The sequence below is a fragment of the Garra rufa genome, chromosome 3 (genome assembly GCF_049309525.1).
Source record: "Garra rufa chromosome 3, GarRuf1.0, whole genome shotgun sequence".
In the NCBI taxonomy this organism is placed as follows: Eukaryota; Metazoa; Chordata; class Actinopteri; order Cypriniformes; family Cyprinidae; genus Garra; species Garra rufa.
In genome coordinates this window covers 2,470,331-2,487,051 of record NC_133363.1, presented here as the reverse complement: position 1 = coordinate 2,487,051, position 16,721 = coordinate 2,470,331, and the positions used below count along the sequence as shown (strand labels likewise).

Below are 16,721 nucleotides of genomic sequence, written 5' to 3'. Positions count from 1 at the left end.
TAATCTAGATTAAAATGGCTAATTTGAATTCTTCTGAAAGCATTCAGAATATGTGTGCTACCCAAATAATGACTAAAAGTAAGTCTTTGAGAACGGGTTTCTCAAGCCAGGTGGCGCATTAGACCAGGCGCTCATCTCCTGTTTCCAAAATGCATTACAAACTGCTTGACAATTGCATTTAAAACACAATTAACTATACAAACTTGTGTAACCAAGTACTTCTGCGCAAAAGGCTGTACGACGTGCGCGTTCCAGTAAAATATACAGGCGCGCGGGTATGGATAGCCTATCTGCGTGCATCTTACAAAAAACTGCGTTGCTTTTAGAAGCGTCAATTCAGTTGTTGCATATAGTATAATGTCTTTATTTCGGGATTATCAAAGTAAATTATAACTCAAACTTGAGATTTTACTGGGGCACAGCAGATTTTCACTGAGGCACGTGCCCCAGTAAAAAGGGTCTAGCAACGCACACACCTGCCCTGAAGCGGCTTCATAACTGCATCCATGTCTGCGCGTCTCATTTGATGTGGTAATTTCACAGAAGTTGAAGACTCGTTCTCGCCCCCTACATTGCAATTCAACTAGATATCCGTCATCCGCGCTAAAATATCAAAGTGAAAGTCATCATATCTTGCGTAGTTTAGACCCAGCTCCCAACCCAACTTTGAGAATAGATTAACGGCGATATTTTTTTTATCGCGCGATATGAGTCTCACGTTAACGCAGCACGTTAACGCCGATAACGGCCCACCACTAATATATATATATATATAGGGAGTAAGAGAATATATGGTATTTGAGAAATGTTGTATTTGCTGCCTGTCTGAACAAAGCCTGCGTAAGCGAAGAGCAATATGTTAATATTCTCTGTTCACTTTGTGTCTCAGGTCAGTCGATTCCTCTTCGCAGTTTGCTGAGAACCAACGAGACGTTTTCTGAATATCTGACGAACAGCCTTTCGGTGCCAAACACGACCGCCGCGAGCCTGATGAGGTCCAGAGTTCATCTCGGACAGGTACGTCATCCTCAGAGACACACGGAGAGCCAAAAAGATAAAGGACTGGATGTTTTAGTGCGGACTGGAGGAGATCCAACATCCCTTAATGAAAAACCAGCCCAGAGGCCAGACGCTCACTCACTTCAACAAAACCCCTGTTTTACCTCCGCAATAAAGACTCATTCACACAGACAAATGGCAAACACACGTCATCTCAACCTCAAACACAACATCAGAAGCTAGCTACTTAAATATCTATGCGACCATTTCTGTCACAAACGAATGAAGTTTAAACATGGATGATCAGGTTTCAACTGTGAAATCTATATATTTGTTTATTCATTAAAAGTTTGACAAATATTTAATATTTATAATTGTATTTTTTTCCTAAATTCGGTTTTGTTTTTTCTAAAATCTGATTTTTGTAAACTTTTTTCTGAATTCTGTATTAAATTTGAATTTTCAAAAAGCCTTGCAAAAAGCAATCAAATTCGTAGCACTTTAACAATTTAATAACTAATATTATATTTTCTGAAATAGTAAGGTCCTATGAATTTTTTTTTTTTTTTTTCTGTGCTGTGTTTCTGTTCTGTGCTTTTATATATATGAATTAAAAAAAAGAACAATATTTGATAGGACCTTATTATTTCAGAAAATTTAATAATAATTATATATATAAATATAAAAAAATAAGGTATACAAATTCAAATGAAAATAAATTAAAAAATAACGATAATGATAAAGAATGAAACAAAAACAAAATAGTAATTAAAAAAAGTTCAACTTAATGTTATATTGCTGTTTAATAATTTTTTTCTAAAATATTTTTGTCTAAGCAGCAAAAAACTAAATCAATTTTAAATAATTAAAATTACATGAAATAAATAAAGAAATAAATACTGCTGTTAGGTTATTATATATTGCTGTTTAGTTACTTGTTGTAGTCTAAACAGAACAAAAGCAAAATAAACACAATACAAATATAATATAAATAATTTTATAAATTGTAAAAAAAAAATACAATAATAAATAGAAACATGCCAATAATATATATATATATATATATATATATAAGTAATTAATAAAAACAATAAATACAAAACAAAAAAGATAGTATTATTTGAAGATAGTATTATATGAATTTATAAATTATGATTGCTTAAAAACAGGCCAAATTTATGAAATTACATATTTATTTAAAACAAAACAACATAAATATTGCAAATAATATTTAACACAAATGTATTGTCAAGAACTGTGGTTATCAAAAGAAAGCATACAATATGAACTATTTATTTAATTTATCTTTTAAATTGTAATCAAATGAAAATATAACATATTAAACTGAACTTTATTCTATTTATTCTATTTCATTTTTAGAGCCCAGTTAAATCAGTTTTATTTTTTTTCCCAAAATTTTTTCTGTTTTAATTTTCCTGTTTTGATTGAATTGATATTTATTTATTTATTAAGGGCCTGGGGGTTATTTATTTATTTATTTATTTTTCTCAAAAACGTTGTCTGTTTTATTTAATTAATTAAATATGTAATTAATCAAATGAAAATGTAACATAATTAAACTTAACTTTTATTCTACTTAATTTTCAGGGCCCAATTAAGTCAGTTTATTTTTTTTCCTAATTTATTTTATTTTTCCCAAAATCTGTTTCATTTTCCTGTTTTGATTAAATGTATTTATTTATTTATTTATTTAATAAGGCCCTGGGGTTTTTATTTAATTAATTAAAAATTTAATTAATCAAATGAAAATGTAAGATAATTGAACTGAACTTTTATTCTTATTTATTATAATTTGAAATCCATGCTATTGTAAGTGCCAATTATTTTACAGACATAAATCCGAAAATTGTTTATGCAACTATTTCAGAAACTAACCAAATAAAAAGTTTTAACATGGATCAGGCAGTGTTGTTTTCGTCAACAATGACGATGGCGAAATCATTTCGTTGACGCAACTTTTTTTCATGACGATAACGAGACGATGACGAGATAAAAATGGCTCGTTGATGACTAAAACATGACGAGACGTGTGTGAGTTTTCGTTGACGAGACGAGAATAGACGAAAATGTTAGTGGGTGGTCCGTCAGACGTTTAAAATGCATGACATTTCCGCTTATTGTGCATGCCAATTAAAACTTAAAAAGTATCTGCCGCTATGGCAAGCCGTTTTAGCATTAAATACTCTTTGCCATACTAGTATGGCAAGCCGTTTTAGCATTCTATCCTTATTTGGTTACGCTCAACACGTCACATTGTTGTCACTCAGACAGACAGATGATTAACCATGATGGCGGCAGTTTGCACATTATTTCAAATATATGTCTTTTATGTCTAAAACCATTCCTTCATTATTGTAATTATTGGTGAAAATAGTCGATCCGGAAGCTCAAAATGTGTTGAACTATAGATCTGCTATTTTCACAACTTATAAGTGACACTACCCAACAGCAAAATACGTACTGACCAACATTAATTTGTTAAAATACTTTTCCCCCTTTTTTTTGACTAAAACTAGACTAAAACCTTTATGACTTTCTGTCGACTAAAATTGGACTAAAACTATCACATATAGAAGTGAATAAAATTTGACTAAAACTAATAAGCATTTTAGTCCAAAAGACTAAGACTAAGACTAAATCTAAGATGGTTGTCAACTGTACAACATATCGATTTGTTCATTTTTACAATATTAGTGTTCATAGCAATTAACTATGAAATTTAAAATGACTAAAGGTTGCCTTTTCTTGACTGATTTCGACCTTATTTTGATCTCTTAAATGTTATATTTCCTGCATTTTTGTGTTTTTGGATGCTGTAGTTGCCTGCGCTGTCGACTGACGGAGATCTGCGCTCTGTTCTCTGCGGCCCGTCCATCGATCGCATCCTGGAGTTTAATTCAGCCAATGAGAAAGAGGCGTTTCAGAACATCACATGCTCCCTGACAGCCAATCAGCTTCTTCAAGCCAGACGAGTCTTCATGCAGAATCTGGACAACATGAAGCTCATGAATGCTGTGAGTGACAGTTATTTCTATTAGTGGCACTTTTACATGTTTTATGATTACATTTACAAAATACATATATTGTAACGTTGTCTTGTGAAAATAAATCAAACATAATATAATATAATATAATATAATATAATATAATATAATATAATGATATATATATAATGATGTATACATCATATATATATATATATATATATATATATATATATATATATAAACAGTAATAATCAAAAAACATTTAATATGAAATGTAAATTTGTAGAAAATATCTCACATTTAGACTAAAATGCAATTAAATGAAAAATTCTGATATATTTTAATTATTTTTAGATTTTTAGTATTTTTTTTACTATTTAAATGCATTTTACTGTACATTGTCACAATTTGTTAAAGTTAAACTGAATTTCATTATAATTAAAAATTATATGATTAGTATTTTATTTGTTATATTTAACACATATTGCTTGGAAATAACTAAAAGTTTATTAGTTTTAAAGATTTTTATTTATTTATTTAGATTTATTTATTTTACATTTATTTAATTATTTATATTAAATTGTTATTATTATTACTTTTGTGATTAGTTGTATGCTCATTGTAAGGAAATGACAAAATTACAGAAATTATTATATTATATCCATTTTATTTCATAAAAAAATGAAAAAAAAAAAAGGAAAATTTTTCCCAAATTATGTGTTTTTAACAAAATTTTAATTACATTTCAATAATCAAAATAAAAAGTCATACATTCATAAACAATTAATAATTTATTTTTGCACTGTAAAATGGGGGGGGGGGGGGGTCTGTTTTATTTTTTTCATATCTCATAAAATATAATTTAAATAACTAAATAACTGACTGAATGATGTGTATTTTAAAGATTTGAAACATCTGCAAAGTTGTGTTGTCTTATGAATAACTATGGATTATGGACTATGAACTATTGACATTTTTTCTGTATGTTTTCTGGGTCAAAACAACCTAAATGCTTTATGAGGCTCGAATAATGTATTAATGTACACAGTGATGGGATTAAAACCAGCAGCTTCTCCAATAATGTGATCTGGAGTACCATATTTCTACAGCATCCACTCGCATCTGTGTTTAAAGCGGCGCAGGATGATGTGTTGAAAATGCTGTGAATTGGCTCTTCATAACCTCAGAGTCTCGGACGTGTCTTGGAGAGAAACATGCGGCAGACAAAGCTGAAACTATTAAGTGAAGCTCTGGTCTAAATGGAGCGTCCTCCTCGAGGGAGAGCGGCACTGATGAGACGCACCGGGCGTCTCGGGGTCTGGCAGGACAGTGAAGGATGTGAAGTAACTGCGTTATGTGGAGAACGTGACCGCTCTGCTCTTTGAGCTCAATGAAGGCCAGTAGAGTACAGTATAAAGACTGTCATTCATGAATCAAGCTCATGTCCACCAGTAGCTCTTTAATAGCTCATGCAGTTCACAGATGACATTTATTTTGCTGTGAGGTTGCAGATAAAATTTAAATACTGGAAAAGTAATATGTGACCCTGGACCACAAAACCAGTCATAAGGTTAAATTTTACAAAACTGAGATATATACAACATATGAAAGCTCAACAAATAAGCTTTCTATTGATGTATGGTTTGTTAGGATAGGACAATATTTGGTCGAGATACATCTATTTGAAAATCTGGAATCTGAGGGTGCAAATAAATCAAAATACTGAGAAAATCACCTTTAAAGTTGTCCAAATTAAGTTCATAACAATGCATATTACTAATCAAAAATTACATTTTGATAGGTTTACAGTGGGAATTTTACAAAAAAATCTTCATGGAACATGATCTTTCCTTAATTTCCTAATGATTTTTGGCATAAAAGAAAAATCAATAATTTTGACCCATACAATGTATTTTTGGCTATTGCTACAAATATACCCCAGCGACTTAAGACTGGTTTTGTGGTCCAGGGTCACATATACTGATAAATACAATAATTATTTGCAGTGGAGACCCTATGATAGCATTTTTATTTTTTTCCTTTATTTTATTTATTTATTAATTTATTTTTTAATGGATTCCATCCTTTTTTTTTCATCATTTTAACTTTTCTAGCTTCTGTTTTAATGGTTAAATAAAATTTTAGTAATATCACAAATAATGGCTAATTATTTGTAGTCATGAAACTTACAAAATTTAAAGAGGATTTATTAAAAATGAATGGAAAAAAATAAATGTAATTTGAAATCTGTTTTATTTTTCCCAAATGATGTGTTTTTAGTTAAAATTTTCATAATCAAAATCCGGTCTAATCAACTTATACATTCATAAAACAATGAATTTATTATTTCTGTAAAATGTTTTTTTTTTTTTGGATTTATGATTTATCTTATGATTTATTTATTTATTTTAATTTATGATTGAATACAAGTTTACCATCAAAACAGTATAATATAATAATCAAATATAGGCAAAACATTAACAATTTAATTAATCTTTATTGTAATTTGATATAAAATGTAGATTTAATGTAAACCAAACTAAACATTTGTCTAAAATGCAATTAAATGAAAATGTAAGATATATGTTTAAACTTTTAATATTTTTTTAATTGCATACATTCTACTCTACACTATTAGTATATTTGTCACAATTTCTAAACTGAAACTTAAACTGAACTTTGATTATAATGTAAAATTCATTCTTTTTTATTATACTATAGACTTTTTGCTGTAAATAAATACAAAAAAATAGTTGTGCTCTAATATGAGCCATAATTACTTAACATAATTTCTATTAAATTCAACATTATGATCTCTGTCTAATATTTTAAGTTTGACACATGGACATGTTTCTCACACTAATAGATGTCAGACAGATTTGCAGCAGTTTGTGAGATATGAAGGCAAATCTAAAGCGCTTGGAGCTGCCCTCATCCGTTTCCTACACGTTGAAGCATTAGTTCTTCTATTCCTCCCGTTAATGATATTTATCTCATCCCGAAGGCCTCGTGGTTCTGCGGTGGTTTTGCGGATGTGAAGCCGAGGCGTAAATGTTCTCCAGACTGAATGAAAAAAAAAAAGCCATTTTCAGCGTAATCCCCAGCGCAGATAAATACTTACTCACACACACACACACACACACACACACACACACACACACACACACACACACACACACACACACACACACACACACACACACACACACACACACACACACACACACACACACACACACACACGTCTGAACCTCTAAAGTAATGGCTATTGAGTGTGTGAAGGTCACAGCGATAGACACAGAGATAGCTGCGGCTAAGAGGCCAGTGAATGGGACTTTATTAAGGTTGTTTTAACTGCCTGACATCCCGGGCTCTGAGAATAAACTCTGGAAATCTAATGATCTTTATAGATTTAACCGTACTTAGCTTCACTTCAGTAATACAGTCTTAATCTTCGGCTCCGTGAGGCAGAACCTATGTAATACACAATTAAGCCCAGAAAAAAAAAAAAAATCAGCAATACTAAAATGAGTTTTTTCTTTTTTTTTTCTCCTGATTCAGCTTCCATTAGCGCTGGGACTGAACCGACTGGAGGTGGCCGTACTGATGGCACAAACCAGCTCTCACATCTCTCCGCTCATGACCGGGGTAAGCTCTCTGTCCTTCGGTGTTTTCAGTCTTGTCTTCCAGGAATAGGATGCAATAGTGTCTCCCTTGAGTTTTTGTAATACAGGCACAAATCCCGTGTTGTGTCTTGTGAGACCGATTAGATATAATGGATAAACAAACGCATCTACTTACCTACCAAACCTGCTCAGAAAATAAGTAGATAGTGTAATTGTCTTCCGTTTTGACTGTTACCAATGTTTAATTATTAATAATATTGTGTTTATTAGAAAAATACTTATTTATTTCTTTTAAAAATTAATTTATTTTTTAATTAAATTTTATTTATTTTATTCTAAAAAATATTAAATTTTTTATAATTTTTTATTTATTTATTTTTATTATTAAGTTATTATTTTTATATTTTTTTTTCAAGATTCTTTAATATAGAGAATGTTCAAAAGAACGGCATTTAATATCTTTTGTAACATTATAAAGTTTTTACTGTCACTTTTCATCTATTAAATTTGGCATGTTATTTATTTGATTTTATTAAATTATTTAAAATTATTATTTTTCTAAAATTATTATTATTATTATTACTATTATTATTATTATTATTATTATTATTATTTGTATTTTATTTTTTAATACATTTTTAATTTTATATTTGTTTATTTTATAAATTTTTATTATTTAAAATACATACAGTACATTGTTATAAATCGTTTTTTTTATGTATTTAATACGTATTTCTAGGAAATAAAAATGCACTTATTTATTTTAAAGATTTTTTTTTAAATGTATTGATTTTAGTTTTTTATTAAAATATTATTATTATTTTAAAAAGTTTTTTAAAGTTATTTATTACTTACTGCTCGGAAGTAACAAAATTACACATTTATTTATTTTAAATATTTTATGTAATTAAAATGTATTTATTATTATAAATGTTTTTGTTATTTGTTGCATTCAATTCGTATTGCTTACAAAATAAAAAAAAAATCACTTTTTATTTATTTATTTATTTATTTTGAATTGTATTTCTATTTTTTTTATTAAATTGTTATTATTATTTAATTAGTTTTATGTAATACTTATGTCTAGGAAATAACAAAATTACAAATGTATTTATTAAAAAAATATTTTACATTTTTATTTAAAAAATCTATTTATTGTTATTAAATATTTTTTACTATTTAATAATAATAAATTAATTATTATTTTTTACTATTATTATTATTATTATTATTATTATTATTAGTTGTTTTTAATACTTATTTCTAGGAAATAGCTAAATTTAATATTAATATTTAAAATGCATTTTAAAGATTTATTTTCATTTAAAATATTTTTATTAAATTAATTCTTAATTTGTTGTATTTAATACTAATTGCTAGGAAATAACATCATCAAACATTTACAAAACAGTAATATTTTGATTTTTTTTTTTCATTTTAAAATATTCTTTTATAATAAAATTTTTTTAAGGTTCTTTAATGAAGAGAATGTTCAAAAGAACAGCTTTTATTTGAAAGAGAGATCTTTTGTAACATTATAAAGTCTATAAAGCTTAATAAAAGTATTATTTCCGTTCAGTATTGTGCATATAAACCATGCATTACGCTTTTCCATTACTATAGAGCACACATTTCAGGTTATAGAAGTAAAATCCTATTTGTTTCTCCATAGAGAAATTAGGTTTGTTTAAACATTTCAAGCCAGAGCTAACATGAGCTCGGAGGCTGTAAAAATCAATATATGAAAGTGTTTAATTGTCATATTCCCAATGAACATAGTTCTGGAGAAGAATCCACTAATCGCTGTTACCATGGACACAGAAATGAAGCTGTATACACTCATATAAAGCACTGCGGGTTCAGATCATTGCCATAATCGGCTGATGAGCTCCTTCATCTGTTTGCATCTCAAAGTGCTGCATAAGAGCACAACTGATGCGCAACGACAGACTGATTCAACATCTGATGCGACCTCAGTCTGCTCACAAAGCACACAAAATGCCATGAGAACATCAATAGCTACATTTACATGCACACTGATCTGGTTAGAATTAGATTAATGGCTCAGTCGGATTGAAAAGCCCTCATGCACACACCGATCAATCTGAATCAGTCTGATCAGATTTAAAGGGGCAGAGCAGACCTGGAAAAAGAATAGTTTACCTAAAAATGAAATTTTGATGAAAATGTGCTCACCCTTAGGCCTTCCAAGATTTAGATGAATTTGTTTCTTCATCAGATTTGGAGAAATGTAGCATTGCATCACTCTCTCGCCGAAGGATCATTCGCAGTGAATGGGTGCCGTCAGAATGAGAGTCCAAACAGCTGATAAAAACATCACAATAATTCACAAGTAATCCACACCGCTCCAGTCCAGCAGTTAACATCTTGAGAAGACAAATGTAAGAAACAAAGTCCATAATCCATAATAACACTCCCCCCAGTGAAAAAGTGGTCTGGTCTGAATTAGGAGAGAAATCTGCACTGCACTGCAAGAACCGTTTACAGTTCAAAACAGCTCTAAAACATGGGTGGGTTTTGATTTGAGAGACAATGGGAGATAATAGGTTATTATGGATTATGGACTTGTATTTTAGTGAAAAACATCTTAATGACACACCTTTTGACTTCTAGAGATGGTAATTGATGGACTGGAGTGGTGTGGATTACTTGAGTTTGGACTCTCATTCAGACGGCACCCATTCACTGCAGAGGATCCATTAGTGTACAAGTGATGGAATCACACGTTTTTCCAAATCATTATTACAGTGGCTTTCTCTGGTTCTGACACTCTGTTTTGTTCGAGATACGTTTAATTCTGCACATGCAAATAGGGATGCAACAGTATCAAAATTGCATGATACAATTCCACGATATGATAATATTGTGATAAAAAAAAAAGAAAAAGAAACACAAATTAAGACTTGGAAAAAAAAAAAAAAATCACATTTAAAAGTTAAAATTTTAAAGCCGCTGTCAAAGCTTACAGTTTTGAACTTTATATAAATAGAGTAGATGATTAGCATGTTCCTATATGTTAAACATGGTGTGGTTTTATGCAAGTGATACACGGTGGAAAAATAGACTTTAGGACAATATAACATTGCAATCAAATTAATACAAATATAATAATAATAAATGCACTCAGGCAGTGTGACTTGCCTGGAAAGTCATGAGTCGTGGTTTGAAGTCCTAATTTACGGGCTCAAAAACATGCCTGGAATTTTTTTTTTTTTTTTTTTTTTTTCACCCTCAGATTTGAGATTTTCGAATATAAACAGGATTTGGAGTCTGAAATTAAATTGAATTCATTCAGAATGACACAAATCGAGTAACATAATGTATCCGTCTTTTTCAAAGTTATAAAGTTGAAGCAAGTTTTACAAGAAAAAAAAAGTCAGTCTTTCTTCAAAAGTTAATGTTTAAATCAATGTGTTACTGGCTGTTTCTTTTCAATTTATTTGAAATTTACTAGCGAGTGAAAATACTTTTTTTTACTTTTCAGTTCACTGAGTTCTGCAACATTGTGAACGCAGACAATCAAAGCAAATTGTGTTTTATAATCAATGCCAAGGGTTTCATGTTGTACTCTTGTTTTGGATTCAGTTTTGCCATTTTCAGTGCTTCAAGCGATGAGTGTTCATTTCCTCACAAAAGAACTGAAGTAGTCGTGTCTCATCTTTTCTCTTTTAAACATTTGTTGCAAAGCAATGCAACTGTAAATTTGCAAATTATACAATTAAATGCACTCTCAAACTAGTTTTTATATGCAATAATTTACTAAGCACTGTTTAAGTCAGCAAAAGTTTGATTCAAGGATTAAATCTCTGCATTTCTGAATGTAGAGAAAATGAATGGGAAAATACTTCAGGAACCTAAGGCACTTAAAAAAAAGTGGTCCGCCGCTGTTGTGCTTTATTCGCCGCGCTTCTCTGCAGTCCATTACATTGTCTGCATGCAAGTGGCCGTATAAATAAAGCCTGCTGGAAGTTTGCTGGAAAGTAATACAGCGTCTCATTTGGCGTTAACACAACAGCTGTCACCTCCGTTCTGAACGAACAGGCTTTATGTCTGTTATGCTCGTTAAGCGAGACTGAAACACAGTTTACGCCCTGTGTTTGCATTATAAAGGTGCTGTCCTGATCACGCACCAAAAACCATTTCACCTTTCCACGCTTTGGCATTAGTGGCTTTAGCCGCTGGGCCAACAGATGCAAAGCACAGATGGACTTCTATTACACCGACACGCCGTGTACTAGACACGCATGGCATTAATTAATGACATTACATGCTGATATTCAGTTATGGAATGGACAAATGTTGGCCTAAGCGTACAGTATCTCACGAGTCGTGTGTTTTCATAAGATTGTTCATTGCGTATTTCTGTCCAATGGGTTGCGGGGAGCATAATGCTATTTCTACATGCAGATAATGAACTAAATACACTACTGTTTTTATGTACATTACTTAAATACATTACTCTTCTCAGAAATGTACTTAAAATGATAATTAAAGGGGTCATCGGGTGCAAAACTATCTTTTCCAAGTTGTTTGAATATTAATGTGTGTTGGTAGTTTGTGTACACAACCACCCTACAATGATAAAAATCCACCCAGTGCTATTTTTTAATCTTTAAAAGTAATATACCCTTTTTAAAATCAGTTCATTCTCAGCTTCTTGTCATTGTGACGAAACACATTTGATTGACATGAGCGTCTTACCTTAGCCCCGCCCTCACTGAGCTGAAACAGTCCCAATACGATCCTCACTGTGTGACTCAGGTGCAGAGGAAGACTCTAATTGAGCGATTGAGGAGTTCTGTTGTTGGTTGTAATAGTGAACATAGCAGTCGTCATTTACTCCCAACATCTGAGCCGCTGAAGACGCAGAGGTTTAACGTTACTTTCGTTTTTAAAAGAAAAGTGCCGATCCCAATCTACATATGCATCTATCTTCATTCAAATCGTTTCTGAAGCAGCTTCACCCACAGCAGACGTGAGTGTAAGGGTTTTTTATGCATCTTTGCAAATGGCCTTTCTTAATAATAAGCTTGTTGTCAAGTTTCGCCGATAAACACGGCTAAATGTGGCTAAAGTAAACATAATCCCAGAGAGGGGCGGGTGAGCAGAGCTCGTGGCATTTAAAGGGGCCATGTCTTAATGAGCTGAAATTTTGCTGAGCTGATTTTGACAAGATAAAAGGGTGTTTGTTTACACTAATATTGAGAATTTCGAGCCAAAGTATATTAGAGACTTTTCATTAAGACCCTAAAGAATTATATGAACTTGTGGAAAATGGGCATCCGATGACCCCTTTAAGTATACCTGGCTTGTACTTAGAAAAAAGTTGAAATATATTTGAGCTATACTTGTGCTCTGAGAAAATCTTCTGTTCAGAATTTCCAAAACACAAGTGAAGAAGACACTGAAACAACAGATGTTTCCACATGTAATCTAGCACAATCGTCAGACATAAAAGAGCATCAAAACCAAAGATATGGAGTAAAATGTCAAACCATGAAGAGGTAATAATGACTGTCAAGCTTTGGGGTGTTGATCAACTCCATCTACGTTTTGATGATCGTGAATAGTCCTTTTTTGTAGTTTTTCAAAATGTTAAGGAGTGTTCAGGCGCATTGTTGGCACTTTGCTATTTTGAGGCAACTGAAATAGACTGCGCCAATTGACCAACTAAAACCTGGTCTAAAGTCAATGGCACAATATTTAGTAAAAATATGCTTAAGTGTGTGCTTAAGTCCTATTTAAGTGAGTCAAAAAATCCAAAAATAAGCTAATTGCATTTAATATAAATTAAAACAATAATAAATTTCATTTAAGTGCCATCAACGTGCATTTAATTGTCCAAAATGAAAATATATTATTATTTAAAGTACTCTTTTTAATAGTATGCTTAAATAATTACTTAACTTTGTGTAGAATATTATTATTGTGTTCATAGAAAAATGCCTGCATGTCATAATCAAAAGTCAATTGCTTTTTTATGTACACTGTTTTTTTTTTTGTTTTTTTTTAGAGAATAGGGACAACCCTTTTAGACAATGCGCCGGGCTCACCGACCATTTTTCGTTAAAAGGCCCAAAATGCGACTAAATATTTCTCTTTCAAATAAATGCTGTGCTTTTGTACTTTCGATTCATCAAAGAATGCTATTTTGAAGGATCGATAATAATCAGAAATGTTTCTTGAGCAGCAAATTATCATTAGAATGATTTCTGAAGGATCATGTGACACTGAAGACTGGAGTAATGGTGCTGAAAATTTAACTTTGATCTCAGAAATAAATTCTGGTTTACAATATATTAACATAGAAAACAGTTCTATTGAATTTTAATAACATTTTTGCAGTTTTTACTGCATTTTTTATCAAATAAATGCAGCTTTGGTGAGCAGAATTAAGTTTCTGATTGTGTACATTCATTTTATTCTCCATACAGATGTCTAACTTCAGGTCTTCAGCGTTGATGAGTGCGGCGGACTCGCTGGACTTCAGGTCAGATCCGTTCGGGAGCCTCTCTCAGCTGATGTGTGGAACAGACTTTAACATGACGAGCAGAGTTTTTATGAGATCAGCGACGACAGAATCAGTCCAAGAAAACACACGCGCCGCAACAGTCGACAACACCAACACGACCGGCACCAACACCAGTAAGAGCTGATTCATCAATCCAACAGCACCACTCGATCAATCATTTACTGATAATAACCAATGTGTGACATTTCTAAGTGACACTCAATAGTTGAATTAAAAGGGAAGATTAGTTTCCCCTTTTGAAAAAAAAAAAAAATCTTAATCATATTGAATGTGCACTTGTAGTGTACTTTAAATCATAAGTATACACTGTACAAACTGTACAATGAAATAATGAAATAAAATGTCACTTAAGTGTGCTTAGAAAGAGACACTTTGGTAACACACTTGTAGGATTAGTTAACTTCCCAGAAAATTTACAAATAATGTGCTGACCACCTTGTCATCCAGGATGTTCATGTCTTTCTTTCTTTTGTTGTAAAGAAATTATGCTTTTTGAGGAAAACATTTCAGGAATTTTCTCCATATAGTGGACTTAAATGTTGCCTGCAAGTTTGAACTTTTAAAAGGCAGTTTTTTAAAAAGCAGCATTGAAGGGCTCTAAATGATCCCAGCCGAAGAAGAAAGGCCTTATTAGTTTTTTATTTATTTATTTATTTATTAATTTTTTTTATTACAATGTATACACTTTTTAACCACAAATGCTTGTCTTTTCAAGCTCTATGCTATGTTGAAAACTCCTATCTTGTTTTCTCTGCCAACTTCAAAATCTCTGGCATTTGACCTTCTTTGCACATTCACTTTGTAACAGCTGGGTCGGTACTTCTGCAACAATGTAGAACAATTTTGAAGTTGGAGGATACTTTGAATTTTAATTTTGATGGACACTTAAGCAATGAGCAATTAGTTATTGTGCAATCAAGTAATTATGAAATTAAATCCTACATAAAATAAGTGAACTTGAAAAGCATGACAAAAGATGATTAAACATAATGACTTTAAATGTACTTTAAAATAGAACCTACTTAAGTCCTACTTATGTATCATCAACATGCATTTAGATATCCAAAAACATGTATATTCAGTATCTATATTTGAGTATATTCTAATAAATTGTAATATTTCGATAATAAGTACTCTTTTTAAAAGTACGCTTAAGTGTGTACTCTAAAATTGCATTTAATATAAATGTAAACAATAATACATTTTATTTAATTTCCATCAACATCATTTAGATGTCCAAAAACATTTATATTCAGTTCAACCTTGAGTATATTCTATTAAAGTGTATTATTTCTATAATAAGTACTTTTTTAAGATCATGCTTAAGTGTGTACTTAAGTCCTACTTATGTGAGTCAAAAATCACTCTAAAATTTCATTGAATATACATTTAAACAATAATACATTTAATTTAATTGCCATCAACATGCATTTATATGTCCAGCAACATTTATATTCAGTTCATCCTTGAGTATATTTTATTAAAGTGAATTATTTCTATAAGTACTTTTTTATTATGCTTAAGTGTGTACTTAAGTCCTACTTAAGTGAGTCAAAAATCACTCTAAAATTGCATTTAATATAAATGTAAAAATAATAAATTTCATTTAATTGCCATCAACATGCAATTAATTGTCCGAAATTAAAGTGTATTATTTGTATAAGTACTCTTTTTTTTAATTATGCTTAAGTGTGTACTTAAGTGAGTCAAAAATCACTCTAAAATTGCATTTAATATAAATGTAAACTCTAGTTAATACAAAACAATCCAAAATGTAATACATTATTTGAAAGTTCACTATTTCTGTAATAAATACTGTTTTTAAAAATATGCTTAAGTCTTATTTAAGTGAGTCAAAAATATTTAAAATTAAGCTAATTGCATATAATATAAATTAAAACAATAATACATTTCATTTAATTGCAATCAACTTGCATTTAAACTGTCCAAAATTAAAGTGTATTATTTCTATATTAAGTACTCTTTTAATAGTATGCGTAAGTGTGTGCTGAAGTCATACTTTAGTGAGTCAAAAAATCACTCTAAAATTCAGCTAATTATGTTTAATAAAATTAAACAATAATACATTACACTTAATCAAATTAGCATGCAATTAAGCATCTGAAACGTGGCATTCAGTTTGCACTTAAGTATATTCTTTGAAAGTACACTATTTCTGTGATAAATACTGTTTTTAAAAATATGCTTAAGTCCTATTTAAGTGAGTCAAAAATATCTAAAATTAAGCTAATTGCATATAATATAAATTAAATCAATAATACATTTAATTGCCATCAACATGCATTTAATTGTCAGAAATTAAAGTGTATTATTTTATTCTGTATTCTGTATTATTGTATTCTATAATTGTGTTTAACATAAATTTAAACGATAATACATTACACTTAATCCAATTAGCATGCAATTAAGTGCCTGAAAACATGACATTCAGTTTGCACTTACGTGTATTCTTTGAAAGTACACTATTTCTGTAATAAATATTGTTTTCAAAAAGATGCTTAAGTCCTATTTAAG

At 30.5% G+C, this 16,721-nt stretch overlaps 1 protein-coding gene across 1 annotated transcript in view; it reads left to right on the top strand.

The window, feature by feature from the left end:
* Positions 1-16,721, top strand: part of LOC141332528 (phospholipid-transporting ATPase ABCA1) — a 180,838-nt gene that overhangs the window by 26,140 nt on the left and 137,977 nt on the right. The window contains exons 5-8 of the mRNA XM_073837656.1: positions 890-1,017; positions 3,840-4,034; positions 7,569-7,655; positions 14,089-14,299. Coding sequence (XP_073693757.1) covers positions 890-1,017; positions 3,840-4,034; positions 7,569-7,655; positions 14,089-14,299 — 621 coding nt within the window. The remainder of the gene's footprint in view (positions 1-889; positions 1,018-3,839; positions 4,035-7,568; positions 7,656-14,088; positions 14,300-16,721) is intronic.